The 17,275-nt window shown below is 50.9% G+C and overlaps 1 protein-coding gene across 1 annotated transcript in view; it reads left to right on the top strand.

The window, feature by feature from the left end:
* ZDHHC3 (zinc finger, DHHC-type containing 3) overlaps positions 1 to 17,104 on the top strand; it is a 26,372-nt gene extending 9,268 nt beyond the window's left edge. The window contains exons 2-6 of the mRNA XM_006892973.1: positions 4,359 to 4,483; positions 11,212 to 11,308; positions 11,891 to 11,972; positions 14,651 to 14,781; positions 16,946 to 17,104. Of these exons, the coding sequence (XP_006893035.1) occupies positions 4,359 to 4,483; positions 11,212 to 11,308; positions 11,891 to 11,972; positions 14,651 to 14,781; positions 16,946 to 17,104 (594 nt within the window). The remainder of the gene's footprint in view (positions 1 to 4,358; positions 4,484 to 11,211; positions 11,309 to 11,890; positions 11,973 to 14,650; positions 14,782 to 16,945) is intronic.
* Positions 17,105 to 17,275: the final 171 nt, after the last annotated feature.

Consider the following 17,275-nt stretch of genomic DNA (forward strand, 5'->3'; position numbering starts at 1 on the left):
GTCAAATCAGATCTGACTGGTACAGGAGGAGATTGTCCCTCCTTTCCCGGCAGAGCATCTGGAGGATTCGAACCGTGTGCCTCTGGGATTGTAGTTGCAGCTCCTTGCCACTAGGCCACCAGAGCTCCCCGGAAGAGCCTCTCTTAGCAATATGTCTGAAGTATAAGAGACAGAGTTTCACCATCTTAGCCTGCAAGGATCACTCTGGCTGCATTTTTCCAAGATAGATATGCAGTAGCACATAAAATAGTTCAAGAATTGCCAAAATATGACACAGAAACAGAGTGAACAGATGCTCTTGGGAAAAGGATACCCCCTCAAAAAAAGAAAGGGCAGTAAAGTAACAATAAAATGAAGGGTGCCTGTAGTCCTTTCTCTGAGTGACATAGGCTGGAGTTTTCATTTCCTCATCTGTATCTTCTTAAATCATGGAAGTATTACTTTAGAGATTTGGGGGTTGGGGGGGGGCATCAGTTAATCCTGATCTGCCAGACTACAGTAATGTGGAAGCTTCGCTCTCCCTGTGAACTACAGAAGAACAATGGAGGGAGAAGTGGGTGGTTCTCAGTAATGCCAGCATGTCAGCAGGGGTGGAAATGTCTCAGTAGATTTCAATCCAATATTCTGTATTTTGTATAGAACAAAATTCCTTACCATGAGTTTACATAGCAAGATGTTCTGAAATCCATAGAGATGATCCCAGAAAGGACAGAGAGACAGACTGGAAAAGGGAAAGTGTGTGTGCCAGGCCCAGGGCTGGGCCGGGAAGGCCTCCTGCTAGTCCAGCAGATATACGCACGTGAAGTCACACTGTAGAGGCAGACGTAAGAAAAAGGCCAGGCTGTTAAATGATGCTTCTGACCATAGTGTGTAATGACCGTCAGTAAAACAGGTGAATGAGAGCTGCCCTTTCATCATGTGAGGGTTCCAGCAGATTCCGGCAGCTGGAATGTCCTTAAAAACTGGGCCTGACAAACCGAAACCCAGGCCACGTTTAGGAAAAATCAGCCAGCTCATTTCTTCTAAGAGAAACACTGTTCTTTTTCTTTTGTACCTGTGACAATAGTCACGTCCAGTTCTGGGCAGTCCCACAGTTACACATACATGGTTACTTTTTGCATGCACACTTTAACCAAGTGCTCCGGGCTTGTGTGCAGCCCTCTCCCGTGCCTGGGCCAGGCCATCCGGGCACCTTCTGAAATCCCCTCGGACCTGATGGTCGGGCTCCCTCCCCCTCGCCACCTGAGGACATGACATCCTGGCCCTTCACTACCTCCGGTGAGACTCTCCTCTGTTTCATGATGGGACTGTAATAACATCCTGATCATAGACATCGGGGACATTAGTGTTATTCCTACCTTTCTTCCTGTCTTAAGTTTCTTTTTTGCTTATGTGGGGGTTTTGTGTGTGTTTGTGGGTTTTGTTTTGTTGTTTGTTTGGGTTTTTTTCATTATACTAGTTTATTTACAAAATTCAAATACATAGTTTTCCAGAACTTTTCTTCTTATTGTAAAAGCCACATATATTCAAAACAGAACATTTAAGAAATACAGTCAAGAAAATTTACTTTGATCCTACTCTGTGAAATAACCATAAATACTGTCTTATATATCTTTTTCTACCCAAACATACATGTCTTCACTAAAATGGTATTACAAACTGTTTGGAAACATACTTTTTACTCTTAACAGTCTAGCATAGACAATTCCCATGGCAATAGCTGGGTACTTTATTTATTTAACTTTTTGTTATAATTTGAGTGAAAGCTTACAGACAAATGGTTTCCCGTTCAACCATTCCCACATCTTTTGAGGCATAAATTACAGTCCCCACAATGTAACAGCACTCGTCCTGCTTCTTTCTTGTGATTCTTATTCCCATTCATCAACCTAGCCTCTCCCTTCGTCTCACTGAAGAAGACCCTCAGTGAGGTGGGTTGACACAGTGACTGTAATAGTTTGCTCAGGTAGATCAGAGATGATGAAAATGACACAGGACAGGGTACAGATCTGCTGTTCATAGGGTCACTGTGTGGTGGTGGTGGTGATGTACCATAGAGTCAGAGCCAGCCCTTCAGTGGGTTTTCAGATGGTACCTAACAATGTGTGTGTGCGCGCGCACTGCCTATGTTGTTGTGTGCGTCAAGTCACTTGCGATTCATAGTGACTCTATGTATAATAGCCCTAAACCCTGCTCTGCCCTGTGCCAATCACACTGCCTCCGACACTCCCATCCCGATTACCCCAGTCACTGAATCAATCCACGTCATAGAGGGCCTTCCCTTCCTGTGCTGTCCCTCCACCCTCCCAAGCATGACGTCCTCCTCCAAGGACCGATCTCTCCTTGCAAGTCCAAAGTATGTCAGATGAAGCTTCATAATCCTTGCTTCCAAGGAGCAGCCTGGTTTAACCTTCTCCAGGATGAATCTGTTTTCTTAGCAGTCCATGCTACCCTCAATACTCTTCTCCAGCACCACAGCTCAAAGGCATCAATTCTCCTTCTAGCCTCCCTAGTCATTTTCCAGCTCTCTGATGCATAGCAAGTGATTGCAAAGACTATGGCTTGTATGAGACACACCTTAGTCTCCAGAGTGACACCATTGCTCTTCAGTACTTTGAAGGGATCCCTAACAGCAGACTTTCCCATCATAATATGTCTTTTAATTTCCTGGCTGCTGGTGCCAAGAGTGTTGATTGTGGAGCCAAGCAAACTGAAGCTGTGAACAATCTCAATCTCTTCACCATCTATCCTGATGCTGCTAACTGGCCCAGTGGTGAAAATCTTTGTCTTCTTGATATTGAGCCTCAATCCATATTGAAGGCTGCAGTCCTTGACACTCTGCAGCAAGCACTTCAGGTCCTCGTCAGTTTCAGCAAGCAGGGTTGTGTCATCTGCATAACGCAGGTTGTTGATGAATCTTCCTACAATCCTGATGCCACATTCCTCCTCATAGAGCCCAGCCTCCCGGATAATCTGTTCTGAATATAGGTTGAAAAGGTATGGAGATAGGACACATTCTTGGTGTACACCCTTCCCAATTTTGAACCATGCACTGTTTTCTTGCTCTGTTCGGACTACTGCCTCCTGGTCCGGGTATCGGTTTCTCATTAGCACAATCAAGTGTTCTGGAATTTCCATTCTTCTCAGAGTCAGCCACAGTTTGTTATGATCCACACGGTCAAACGCCTTTACATAATCAATGAAACACAGATAGACATCCCTTGCTTTCAGCAATGATCCATCTTTTTTTTTTATATCCAAAATTCTGTTTATTGAGATAATTTCATCTTGATTTTTTTCTTAATGCTGCTTCCGTCTGAAAGAGCATCCTTCTGTAAGCCTTGCTTTTCCTCCTGTAGGCTGACAGAGAAAGGATCCATCTTAACATTAGCTACAGTATCCCTAGTACCACGACCCCTTCTAAACCCAGCCTGGACTTCTCCACAAATATGACAAACTACATGGAATACGATTACAGAGGCTTTCCAGATTTATCCAGACAGCTCATGGGGTCGGTTAACTGGCTCCAAGACCACAGAGGACAGCTTAGTCATAAGTTCATAAAGATAATGTACTATGTCCAGGTTTGGGGAGCAGCACCTGAGTTCTTAAAACTGTACAAGCTTTCGCCTAAGATATAATGCTTGGTCTCTGTGAGCAAAAAGGGATACTACTAGAAATCAAAGGATCAAAGATGAAACCAATCCACAGGAGCGCCATCCACACAAACTGCCATGTCTTTAAGCCTGAGACCAAAAGAACTAATTAGACAGCCAATTGGCATATATACGTCTTATCAGGAGAGTAAAGCAAATACCCAAGGGCAATTACCTACATATGCTGTTTATACTCACTAAGAACTAAATATAGGTCAGCAATCCTTGATAACTGGTGGAGGAAAAAATCTCCAAGTAAAACACGATTACAGTTTAAACAGAACTCGACAGAGCTGTGAACTTTGATCTGTAGCTTGGTAGGCAGGTTACTCACCAGTGAAAGCTCGCAAATGCCTAAGCTTTGACAGAGGGCGGAAACTAGTTAGGGAGTCAAATCTTCATCCTCATGTTTGCCCAGGAATGAATGGATTCAATGAGAACAACTTCAGTAAGATGGAATTGGAGGAGAATTGAGAAGAGTTTGGCTCTTCCGTGTAGGCAGTTGATGGAGGAGATTAATGTGCCCTAAAGGCATTTTCTCAGGAATACCCATCAGTATTGTTGTAACAGAGTCCTTATGTTGGAATCAGGATGTCCTCTGTATGTGTGTGTTTGCTTCTCTCAGATAGTTATCTCCAGTGTAGAAGGCAAGAGCTGGTGGAACCCCCCACTCTAACCCAAGGCCTTTACTCTTTCTTGCAGGGAGCCGTACCCAAAGGAAATGCCACTAAAGAGTTCATCGAGAGTTTACAGCTGAAACCTGGGCAGGTGGTGTATAAATGTCCCAAGTGTTGCAGCATCAAGCCTGACCGGGCCCACCACTGCAGGTACGGCCACCCCCCACCACAACCCCATGCTCTGCAGTAGCCCACACCTCCCCCAAGGTGACAGCTCAGAGCCAGGCCCTGCCAGCATCCAGCATCCCTGCCTGGGGCACAGAGTGACTGCATCTCCCTCCAGTGAGCTCATTAGACCAGAAAGGACTCTCAGTTTGGTGTTTAGACTCTATCACATGTGAACTCGGGCTTTTGTGTCCGTAAAAGGGACGATTCCTGGTCATCCTACCTTACAGCCTTGTCACAGTTGACAGCACACTTTAGACAATTGTGAATATCTGGAACGGGCCACATGGGAGAGGTTAGCTCTTACTCAATTTTTACATATCAGTGAAGAGATTGTTCTTTGAAACCAAAATTGAGGTGGTGACTGTGTGGCCTAAAGAGCCATTTCCCCTCTCTTATCTGTGAGTTTTCTTGTCTTGGTTTTGAGGTTTCTTCTTCGTCTTCTCTACTGGAAGACTTTCTAGCTGTGTATTGCACTTTAACATTTCTAAGGTAATTTAAATATTGAATCTATAGAAATACAGAAATGTCACCTGACTCCTGTTTCAGACCAGTGTGTGTTGAGGGCGAGGAGCGTCTGTGGGGGAACAAACCCGTTCTGAGGTTGGGAGGACTTGCTGGCCAATCCGAAGCTGAGGAGCCGCTGGACTGTGGAGACCGGAGCCTCAGAAAATGACCTTCCTTTTTCTACTCTTTTCCTTTTTTGTGGAACTCCTCATGTCCCCCTTTTCTTCAGTGATATTGTCCTGATCACTCATTATTTCCCATACCCTTTCCCATCATCTGACTTAATATGTATCTATTATCTGGTTCCCCCCTCCCTCCTCCCATCCTTGGGAACTATCAGAGTGGGTTTCTGTCGGTCACTGTGGTGGTAATCTCATGCGTGTTTCCTTTGTGCCTGCCTTATTTCACTCCACATAACGCCCTCCAGGTTCACCCGGGGAGCTCTGGTGATGCAGTCCTCAGCAAGTGGCACTGTGCTGCATCTCCTGAGATTCCCATCCACCAGCGTCTCCAAGGAAGAAAGATGGGCAATCTCTTCCCATTACACCGTATAGAAACCCATGGGGGCTTTATATGTGTGGAACTCACTGAAGGGTAGTGAGTTTTTTGAGCCTCGTCTATTATGCAGCGAGATGTGGGTACAGTCTGCTCGCCACCCTGAGGCTTGGTATCACCCAGGTGGAAAGAGAGAGTTGGTTGTTCCTTTCGGGTTTTTTTTTTTTTTTTGGTGTTTTGGTTTTTTTTTTAGTTCACTTCTGGGTTGTTATGAGGATCGAATATGAATGACTGCAGATCCTCACATTCAACAAATAGAAGCTCTTTGTTACTAGAGGAGCGTGGAAGGGGTTGGGGAGATGCTGGCTGTTAAAGGTTGGGCCAGGACAGAAGGGCTTAGCTTTGCAGAGAACTTTCGGAGCCAGCACCGTGGGATCTTCTCTCTTTGCTGCCCGAGCCTCACCCACCTCTGCGGCCTGGTATTTGCCTCGCCGCCGCCTCCTCGCCTCTCTTCCCCGAGATGACCCAAAGGAGGTATTTTTGGATGCTAGTAAATAAACGAGCTTGAGCAAAAAACAAAAGCTGCTGATTCAGATGAACTCGAGCGATGATGCCCACGTGAGACACCCGAGTCTGCCCCAGGACGTGTGTGTGTGGCAGCTGCTCTTCTGTGCTGACACGTGGAGGCCCGGCCTGGTGGCAATTCAGGATAAAGGAGCACCAGCACCCCTTCCTCGTGGGCCCTGTCAGTGCTCTTTCCAGCCCTCCGGGTGCGTCGAGTCCCGCCTCCAAGGAGGGGACATCAACCCTGGCTCCTTCCACCCCAGCTTCGGGTCTCTTTATTCACGATGACCATGGGAGCATTTAGAAATCCTGTGGAAAAAGCCGTGTGTGCCATTGTGGATGACCAAGATGGTAGGCTTATGTGTTAGGTCCAGAAACCTCTGACTTTGACGGGACCTCACTTCAGATGCTTCCCCCTGCTCGCGTGCCGACAGGCTGGAAGAGTCAGGGACTGATTGAGAGCCCCGGCGGCTAGGTTCTTACTGTTCTGTCTTCCTTTGAGGCTGGCACGGTTACGGTCGTGGAGAAAATGTGTAATGCACAGTAGGTCGGCGCAGCCGTCGAGAGCTGCCCTCTGGCCGTTTGAATCCCCCAGCAACCTCAGGAGAGAAGTGCTCAGGCTCCTCCTGTGAGAGTTCCAGCCTCAGAAGCTCAGGGCAAGGTCAGCTAGCAGTTGGTTCCACAGCAGCGAGGTTGAGGTTTTCTTAATAGGGCTCTCAGGAGCCCTGGTGATAGGCTGTGTGAACGTGTTACACTGCTAACCCAAAGGTTGGAAGTTTGAATCCACTAGACACTCCTCAGGAGGCAGATGGCCATTCTTCTGCCACAATGAGGTGCAGCCCAGAGACCCGATGGCCGGTCGCTGGGATTTGGAGTCGAGTTGACTGCAGTGGGTTGGATTTGTATGTGGCTTTTTGAAGCACTGGCACAGACTGTCTCCGTCACTGTTTGCATCAGCTCCGTGAGGTGAGGGGTCGTTTTCCTAAAGCTGGGAACCTTCGGGAGAAGTTCATTTTCTTTGCCCTGGGCCTGCAGTGGGCATCTGTCCTCTCAGCCCTGCTTCCTTCTGCCTCGTGATCTTTCCCAGAATACTTTCTGAACTGCAGCCAGAGTGTGGTCTAGGTTCCTTTTTGCTTGTCATTTTCATCGTAACCGATAAAGTGTAAACTAAAAGCCTGGCTGTAAAGCTGTGGCCTCCTCGTACGTTCTAGCCCTTTCCTGTTCCTCTCCCTCTGGAACAGCCCAGTCCATGGGAATGAGATTGTTTCCCAGACTTGGCACTTTCCCTTCAGGCAGTGTCACCGCCTTCATTCAGCCTAGACTTGCTGTCGACTGGGGCTGAGATCTTGACCTTGGTAGATTAGACAAGGCCTTGACTTTAGAGGCTATCAACCAGGGCCAGCACGATTGATAGAGTGTACGAGAAGGAAAGACACAGCCCGCTGGGATCCCCCGCATTTCCAAGGTGGGCCATCTCCCAGGACAGACGGGAGAGCAGCAGCCAGCTCCGAGAGGGTGGCGGGGACAGGGGTGGCTGCGTACCGAGGAAGGGACCTCGCTCCTCCCTGGAAAAGGTGCACGTAAGCTAAAGGGACTTGAATGCTTTTGAGCCAGTGAGCTTGCTTGGTCTGTCCGAGTCTTAGAAGGAAGCACTCTGGAATCTGAAAGATGATAAATAAGAACCTGAAGGAGAGAGAGGAAGAGGATACACCTGCTTCTTCTAAAACCAGAATTCAAAAGCATAAAACAGACCTGGGACAGCATGACGCTCAAGTCAGAGAAACATGCCCTATTTAAGGCATTTGATCTTTTCAGTGACTTATAAGCTTCCAGTGTGCACCAGACACCTGGTCCCTGTGACCCAGGAGTTCACAGCCTCTCTGAGACACCAGGTCAGCACCAGGCAGCTCAAGAGCAAGGAAGAGACAGTGGAATTCCCAAAGGAGAAGCTGAAGGAAGATTCCAGCTTAGCAGGGTTAGATGGAGAGGGGGCCTTCCAGGCACTGGGGCCAGCCACAGCCAAGGGCATGGAGACTGCAGGTGTGTTTAAGAAAAATGGACAGGTTGTGGGCTGTGTGAACCCCAAGGCCCCCATGGCCCCGGTGCTGGGGCTGCCCTGCTGTGATCTAGAGGGAGGATCCACTGAGCCCCGCCTCCCCCGTGGAGACTGGAAGGGGCCTGACTCCAGGTGACTGTCTCCTCAGGGAGGTGTGGGTAGATGGAGAGAGGCCCACACTCCTTCCCCTTCATGTCAGATGGCGCCTGAGGTGAAACAGCAGGGACTGGGGGGCTTGGAGCAAGTTCACGGACCACCTCCAGGCTTTGCCTTAACACTCTGCAAGCCCCAGGGCCCATCAGGCTGGGCACTTTGTGAGCATTGTGCCAACCTGTTATTCAGCAATGGCTCACCTTGGGGTCACCTTGGGTGGGCCACCCTGTATCCATACTGCAGTCCCTTGGGCCCAAGCGCCCACTTCTGACCTGCCCTGTAAGCCAGGGAGAGAGATGTGCTCGGGCAGTTCACGCCTCTCAGCACAGCAGCCCCGAGGCCAGCATCTTGGACAGCTCACACAGTACTTCCGTGGGCCATGCCCACTCCCCCTTCTCCCTGAAGGATGTGTGTTTTCCTCATCTGGCTGCCATGGGCCGTGCCCACTCTCTGTTCTCCCTGAAGGATTTGTATTTTCCTTACCTGACTGCCATGGGCCGTGCCCACTCCCTCTTCTCCCTGAAGGATTTGTATTTTCCTCATCTGACTGCCATGGGCCATGCCCACTCTTCTCCCTGAAGGATGTGTATTTTCCTCATCTGGCTGCCTGGCGTGACTTAGCCCCTTGTGAAACCAGCCTCTCTGTGTTCACGTGCTGTCGCTTCAAAGCGGCCGGGTGGAGGGTAGATTTGCTGGACGTGCTGTTCAGATGCTCGGGCGGCTCTCAGCGGCTCCCTCGGCCCCTCTCTGCTGCTGAGCAAACCACTCTCCGTAAGGAAGTGCAAATGGAAGAGGGGCTGCTCAGGAATCTAGGGCAAGCAGGAGGTTGCCCAGCAGACTTCTCCCCAGACAGAGGGCATGAAGAAACACCAAAACCTAGTGGCCCGTGAAGGGGACACGTGTGAAGTGCCCGTGCTAGGTGGCTCGGGCCGAGTGGGCAGTCCCTGCCTCACTGGCTCCTTATCTGCAGTCTTACTTCTTTTTTAACTTTGTTGTGATTCAAGTGAAATGTTACAGAGAAAATCGGTTCCCCATTCAACCATTCAAAACACTTTATTTTGTGACATTGATTACAATCCCCACAGTGTAACAATACTCTTCCCACTTCCTCCCAGGTGAATTGATTGTTCTAAGGAGTGCATTCCTTCCCATTGTTATTGATTGCCTTCAATGCTTGTCTATTATTTTAAAGCTGTATACACATGCACCTGTTATATACACATATATTCGCAGCCCAAGCCAAACCCCTTACCACCAAGGTAATTCTGACTCATCAGGGTCCTCTGTCGAGTGTGCGAGGCTTTAAATACTTACGGGAGAAGACTGCCCCTCGGGACCAGTTCAGCCACTGGAGCTCCAGAGAGAGAGAATGGGGAAATGGAGCTGCCGGTACCTGGCTTTCTGTGTGCTCATATCCCTTCACGTCTCCTTTCTTATCCTGGCCCCCGGGAAGGTCCCAGAGCTGGACCAGCATCTCAGATGTGCCTCTTCCCAGCATGTTCGCATGAGTGAGGGCTCGAGTATTGAGACGGGCCCAGAACCTGTTCTCATATGACAGTACTTCCTTGGTGTGGAGAAGGAATCCGAGGTCAGAGTTTTAACTGCTTTGGGCCAGAGCAGCTCGGCTTGGAAGTGAGCAGAGCCAGACAGAATTATGTAGAGCTGGCCAAGCTCACACCCGCTGTGGGGTGTTCCGTGGCTGGCCGTGAACCACACCGTGCAGTAGAGTGGTCAGCCTCCAAACCCTGGGGACAACCTCACCTCCATATCTGGAAGGTGACGCCCTGTCCCCGTGTGCGCAGGTCTACAAGCATGATCACAGACCAGGCTTGAATGCAGCCCTTCTCCCCTGAGCAGATGCCTGCAGCCCAGCCTCCACCAGAGATGACCCACTGCCCACTTCAGAACCTACACACCAGTGTTGGAGGGAGACTGAGAGAAGAAGACAGGTGTGCACTAGGAAGTTTTTAACAAAAGTCCTGTGGAGCTCTGGTGGCCTGGTGGCAAGAAGCTGCATTGCAATTCCAGAGGTGCATGGTTCGAATATACCAGATCCTCTGTACCAGTGAGATCTGATTTGACAGTACGCACACAAAAAAAATTTAAAAAAAATCTTATATTGCTTCTGAGTTTGCATTTTAAAGGCTGAATATTTCAAGCTGTTTATGCCCATAATAACATTAGGGAACCTCTTTTAATTGCAAAGGAGAACAGGTCTATTGGCCAGTGGGTCCATCTTACTTTAGTTTTGGAAAGCAGTGTCTCTAAGCCCCTCATTAACACTGCAGTCTTATTTCTGCTGTTGTTCTGTATTTCTCAAAATGGATACAAAAGTATCTGCTATCAAATAAGCTTGAAACTGGCTCAGTGGAAGAGCAACCCCAGTAACAAGTTAGTAGCATCCACATTAACAAGAGAATGTGATCTGATGTCTTGTCTGGATTTTTTCTTTGTGTGAGTGTTAACTTAATGCTGAAGACTGCAGAGGGGGCTTCCCTGCCGCCCTGAGACGGCCTGGGCTTGTCCCACGCGGAAGGGGCAGCTTCCTTCCTCGGACTCCGTAGGGAGAGGCCACACCCTCTCCTGCTGGGCTTTCAGGGTTTCTGGGAGAAGTTGAGAATGGCAGTTCACTATCTCCTGCCCTACATTGTGAGGTTTTAAAACAACTTTAGTCTTTTCATAACCCAGTTCTGAACGTAGTTCTTCCTCAGAGACACAGGAGGCTCTTTCTCAGCCTGGTCTCCATCCACCATTAGGCAGTGACTGGACCCTGGGGGCCCTGGCCCTGCCACTGCCTTGCATGTCCCTGTAACACAGAGCAGTTCCCCAGAGAGTAGGCCCAGAGCAAACGGGTGCTTTGCTCCTCCCTGAGGCCTCCTCCCCAGCCTGCCCCACTCCTGACAACACCCCTCAAGGTCTGTTTTGTGGGCTCTTTCAGTGTTTGTAAGCGCTGCATTCGGAAGATGGACCACCACTGTCCCTGGGTCAACAACTGTGTGGGCGAGAACAACCAGAAGTACTTCGTCCTGTTTACAGTAAGTCGGCTCCCAAGGTCCGCCTCTCCTTCCACCGGACAATGGAGCACTTGATTCATTGGAAAAGCCTCAGCACTCGAGGGCTCTTTGTGCTGTTCTGAGTGCTGCTTGGCTCCCGGCTCCACAGGCCCCCGTCGTAACCCTCCACTCAAGTGCTAAAAACTCCATTCATGTGAATGTGCTGGAAGCCAGGCCTGCGTTCTGGGCTCCCACCCCCAAGTCCTGGGCCTAAATAGATAAAGAAGGCAGCTGTGGGGCTACCCGAAGCCCTCCCTCGGCTATCAGTCAAAGCACTGAGTTTAATGGGAGAACTGGAAGGGCTGTGGGCAGTCAGCACCCTGGCTTTTCGAGAGAAGCCGCTGGCCTGAAGCAGTCCCAAGGCAGGACAGCTGGAACCTAGGCCCTCACTGGCCCCTGGGCCGTGCTGCTGTCCTTCCTTACACATCACAGTCCTGCTGGGTGGCTGCCCACCCTCTGGAGGACAGGCTTTCTGGGCCTGGCCCTGGGGGGGCGGGAGGAGGGGTACCCGTGTGCCCACGTCCCACTCGTCACACGTCCCCTCTGCCTGCTTTCCCTTTGCAGATGTACATAGCCCTCATATCTTTGCACGCGCTCATCATGGTGGGATTCCACTTCCTGCATTGCTTTGAAGAAGACTGGACAAGTGAGTAAGCACCAGAGAGCCCTCGCTGCCTGGGGAGAACGTGGTCCGAGGAGGGGGCCGGCACCTCGTGGTGCGAGGGGCCGACCTCATCTTACTAGATCTCCTGCTAGCCCGCAGAAGGAAGTGCAGTGGCCCTGCCGTCTGCTGGGAAGGCCAGGCCCTCACAGCCAGCACTCAGGCAGTGCAGTGAGTGGGACAGACAAGCTGCTGGGAAGGCCAGGCCCTCACAGCCAGCGCTCAGGCAGCACAGTGAGTGCGACAGAGGCAGGCCACTCGAGGAGGCGAGAGCTAGTGCTAGCGTGTGTGGCTTTAAATGATGCACCTTCCCACTTTCATGACCTTTGGGAGGGACACATGGTGCCCACCTCTGTCCACTTCCTCCACCAGGTTTGTTGGGAAACTGCTTTCTCACCGACAGTGCCGCATCTGAAGGGCCCTCCGGAACCGCTTGAGAAACAGACATCAGCCACAAATGACTGTTTTTATAGTAATTTTTCTTTTACATTATTCTTCTTGCCTTTTTATTACCAGGATCTTTATAAAGTTGGTCTTTGTCTTTGAGAGATTGGAAACATCATGTAGGAACATCTGAGTCAGCATCTTAGAATGATAATAGCAAACTACACACTGTAGCATTGTATGACATACATGTTGTAACAATAAAATGATCCCTCTTAAAAAAAAAGAAAGAAAGAAAAACCAGCACCTGACAGATTGGTCCATTTCAACAGATTGGTCCATTTTGTAAGCCGGAGGCTGTCCTGTAGACGTCTTGTATGTTAGGACCATAGGCAAGTTCTTCCTGCTCTAAAAGTCTCCCTCCCATTTATATGAGCACATGCAGAGCAACTCTAACCAGAAACTTGCTTGAATCCTAAGAGGAAAATAATAAATGCTGTAGACAAGACAGATTAACTCCTGAGCTAGCACATGATCTGAGACAAAGATCTTAAACACAAATATATTGCTACTCTCAGTGGGTCTCATTCTGACTCCGTCTTCTTGCACTTGTTGAATTTCTTGCTAGGCTTTTGGGGTTTTTTCCCCCCTCTCTATAACTGTTGAGGCAGGTAAACAAAGCTGAGCTCTTTAGCTCCCATTCGGTAGGAGGTCAGCCCTGCCTCAGGTCGTTGTTTCCAGTTGCCCACTTCTGCTGTACCTGTCCTGCCCCCTGGCTCTACCTGGTTTGGTGTCACTGAGGACAGAATGACGCCAGGTCTCCCCATTTTCATACCCATTGCATTTCTGGCACAAGCTGGGGAGGCATCAGGCAGGCTAATAGCTAGTGGAAGAACAGAGTGAGGGTGGGACGGACTGAGTTTCTCCAGGTTGAATGATCCTGCATAGGTCAGTGGGTCCCTCAGCCTGTTGGTGAGAGCGCTCCACTAGGCTCCTAGCATCCAGTGCAAATCCGGGAGTGACGCTGGCAGCTTGGTACAGGAATCTGACAAGGGCATTTTGTTGTCATAAATCACCCCCAGATCATCCGGGTAGCAGACGTGGGCAGTGGCGGTCAAACAAGACCACCAGTAAAGCAGAACATGCCTGTCTTTGGCATGGTGCTGGCAAGTCCGTTTTCCTACGTGCCTGCTGGGAGCCAGGCTCAGAACAAAGGACTCGGTGAGCAGTGCCTTGTTTCCACCTTAAGGCCAGCCTACAGGGTAGGAAAGGTACCGCCCACTTTGCAGATGACCAGAAGCAGGCTCAGAGAGTCGGGAGCTGGGACATAGCCCTGTCTCCCCGACTCCAGCACCCAGGATGCTCACAGCTGTGCGCTTGGATGTCTTTGGTCTTGATTCCTGGAGCACCTGTTTCCATTGAGCAAGGCTGGAGAGCACAAGAGAAGCCCCAGAGTAGGAGCCTGATGGTCGATTCGGACAGTCAACTCCATCACTGCTCATCCTGGTCCCAATGGGCTGTATTGGGGGTGGGGAGAGGCAGGTAGGATGAAAGCACTTTGAGTTGAAGTTTAAAGGGGAGGGAGGTATGCCCACATCCCTCTGAATTTGTGTGAGGTCACCAGGGCCTATAGCCCTTGGGACTGACAATGCCCAGACTGCAGAAACTACTGGAGACTGTCTGGTCTACAGACCAGGGCTCAGTTCTGGCAGTTAGCTGTCCTCAGCCAAGCTATGGATCTCGTAGCCACCCACACATTCCTCTCACATATGAGCAGATGACAGTGCAGAAGGTGTGACATTTCACCCAGGATTGCCCAGAAAACTGGTGGCCCATCTGAACGGAGGTTTCTTGTACAGCCTGCAGTGGGCTCTTTAAAGAGAAGAGGGTCTCCCTGGGCCATAGTCCTTGTAAAGTGCTGCTGTGTGCTCGAAGTCAGATGCAAATGCTACACTGTGGCCAGGAAAAGCCTGTGAGCACAGAGTGATGAATGTGAGGCTGACTTGCCTGTTCCAGGAGGGCTTCCTGGAAGGGGTGCTCTTGCAGCCAAGCCAGAGTCAGAGGAGCCAGACAAAGTTTGAAGTGATCCCCACCGAGGAGGTGGTTCCCCCAGAGCTTTGAGGTGATCCGCACCCAGGAGGTGGTTCCCCCAGAGCTTTGAGGCCTGCAGCACCATGAGGAGCGAGCCCCAGAGTCTGCAGGGCTGGGAGCCTGGCCCGCGGGGGCAGTGGTGGGGGGCGCGGGCAGGCTGCCCTGAGCCCCGTGTCCCTCTCTTTCAGAGTGCAGCTCCTTCTCTCCCCCCACCACGGTGATCCTCCTCATCTTGCTGTGCTTCGAGGGGCTGCTCTTCCTCATCTTCACATCAGTCATGTTCGGAACCCAGGTGCACTCCATCTGCACAGACGAGACGGTAAGTGGGCGCCGTGCCCCCCCACCTACCACCCCACAGCTGGGGCTGTTGGGACGGCGGCCAGCCGGCCAGGCTCGGGTCAGGTGTTTGCAGGGACACCTGGCTCTTCTCCACATGCACGTGAAGCAGGCATGACAGATGTCACACCAGGAGTAGTGCCCCGCCACCTGGCCTGGGGTGGGGGGGAGCCTTTGTCTAGATTCCAGCCATCCCCCTGGGTGGATCTTCAGGACACCACCACACAGGCCCTCTGGGCACTGGCTGCCCTGTCTCTCTGGAAGTCATAACCCAGCCATACGGTGGGCCGCCCGGGGCGTCCCAGCCCCATGAGGCAGGCAGGGGCAGCTTCGCAAAGAGGTGACTTCTTGGCTAGGTCCTGAGGGTAGTGCCAGGTGTACCCTGAGGTCCTCCACACAGTGAGCCGCCTCTTCTCATCCAGTGCCTGCTCTCCACCCTGCTGCCACCATCGTAGGAGTGTCAGAGCCACTGGCTGGGCTGGGCTAGTGTCTGCTGTCCACCCGCCTCACCGCATTCACCTTCTTGAGGCACCTGGAAGCCTCCAGGTCGGCGACACTGATGTGGCATCTCTTCCCTATTGGCTTTGGGGGTCCATATAAGGGGTCCCAGGAAGACGGGGTAGCTATTTGCATGGAGGAAGAAGAATAGAGTTAGAGTACCACCCTCGCACTGTGTGTGGCTTCCTGGGTCCTCTCAGGCAGGCATCTCTCAACACAGGTCTTGAGTTCACAGGTGGGACTTGGGATCTGTTGGGTCATCAGCCAAGATGGAGGCTGGTAGGAAGGACAAGCTGGGATCCCCAGCACTGCTGCCTGCCTTGTGGGGTCAGAGGAAGAGAGATGGTGCTGCCCAGCCACATGTGTGGGGAGCTGAGCAGTTTCTAAGTAATAGTGTTACTGCATAAGCATTTCTGTGAAAATAGGAGCCACTGGCACAGATCCAGCCACTTGTGGAGCAGTAAATGTGATCGGTTTCTGAGCATAAAACCTGCAGGGACCCCTAGAGATGATCCTGCCCACCTCTGGGGTGCTGCCAGGTCACCTGCGCCATGATCTGGGGAAGCTTGAGGGGAAACTCTTAACACCCCTGGGCTTAGCTGTTGTCCCTTCAGACCATCTCTACGGAAGATTCTGTCAGAAAGAAAGGCAAGGGGCCTGCAGCGCCTTAGAAAGGCCATCTCGCCCGGACCGTGTCCTCCCGCGTCCCTGGGCTCTAAAGAACGACATGGACCGGGGTTCCCTCGGACCCCAGCTCTGCTCCTCAGGAGGCAGCTCTGAGAGAAGGCTCCGGCAGGCCCGGCACCAAAAGACCTTACCAAAGACCACAGCAGACAGGCCCTGCCCTTTGACCAGCTCCACGTGAAGAAGGGGAAGGGATGGGGACCAGCTCCCCTACTCCCGGCCCCACTTCTCCCTGTGGGATTTTGCAGGGGAGAGGTCCAGGCCCTGCGACCATCAGGATGGTGGCCCCTCACATATCTCCCTCACAGGGCACATGGGCAACCCTGGTTGTGACAGAGGCTGACTGGTCTGTCCCTCTAATCTGTACTAACTCTTCCGCCTTCCTCGTCCTTTCCACGGCCTCTCACTCCTGTTCCACCTTCTAAGTTTGTGTCTCGCCAGCTCCACTAATCAGGCTTCGCCACCACCTCAGCCTGGCAGGACAAACAACACTGGGACAATAATTTTTATTTGTGCCTTTTTTTTTTTTTTTGGTCTGCAAAGTGGTCATGGTAGTTTCAAACTCCCTCTGAACCTCTCCCACATGGATAGCCAACATGGTTCTCATGACTGTGAGTTCCTCTCTCACACCAGGGCCTTCACGGCCCTCTGTCTGCAGGGCAGCCCTCCATCTGCAAGCAGCAGGCCCTTTACAGGCCCAGCCCTTCCCGCAGACCCCTGGGGCACAGGAACAGGACATGGGTGCCTGCTGACTTCACTTATTCTTTCCTCCCTTTTTTGAGTATATATAATATATATATATATTTTTTTCTTTAAAAAGAGAAGAGGGGACTCTGAATTAGCTTTAAAGATCACTTGAGCAGAAGTTATTTTTACACATTCCCCTCACACTCATGGACATCCCTCCCCCAAAATGCCACAGCAGAAAAGCGCTTGACTGAAAGTGTGATTGTTCTTGTTTTCAGGGAATAGAACAATTGAAAAAGGAAGAGAGAAGATGGGCTAAAAAAACCAAATGGATGAACATGAAAGCCGTTTTTGGCCACCCCTTCTCCCTGGGCTGGGCCAGCCCCTTTGCCACGCCAGACCAAGGAAAGGCAGACCCATACCAGTACGTGGTCTGAAGGACCCCGGCACCATTGCCGCACAGACACAGACCGCACCACACCACCACCGTCCGCCCGTGCTCATGAATGTTTAGACCGAGAAAGCAACTACTCTCAAACTTTGCTCTTTTTTTTTTTTTAAATTTTTTTAAATATCTTCAAGTGAAATAGCTGAGCATTGCAGAAAAA

Source organism: Elephantulus edwardii, unplaced genomic scaffold, assembly GCF_000299155.1.
Source record: "Elephantulus edwardii isolate Elephantulus edwardi_28Jun2011 unplaced genomic scaffold, EleEdw1.0 scaffold00121, whole genome shotgun sequence".
In the NCBI taxonomy this organism is placed as follows: Eukaryota; Metazoa; Chordata; class Mammalia; order Macroscelidea; family Macroscelididae; genus Elephantulus; species Elephantulus edwardii.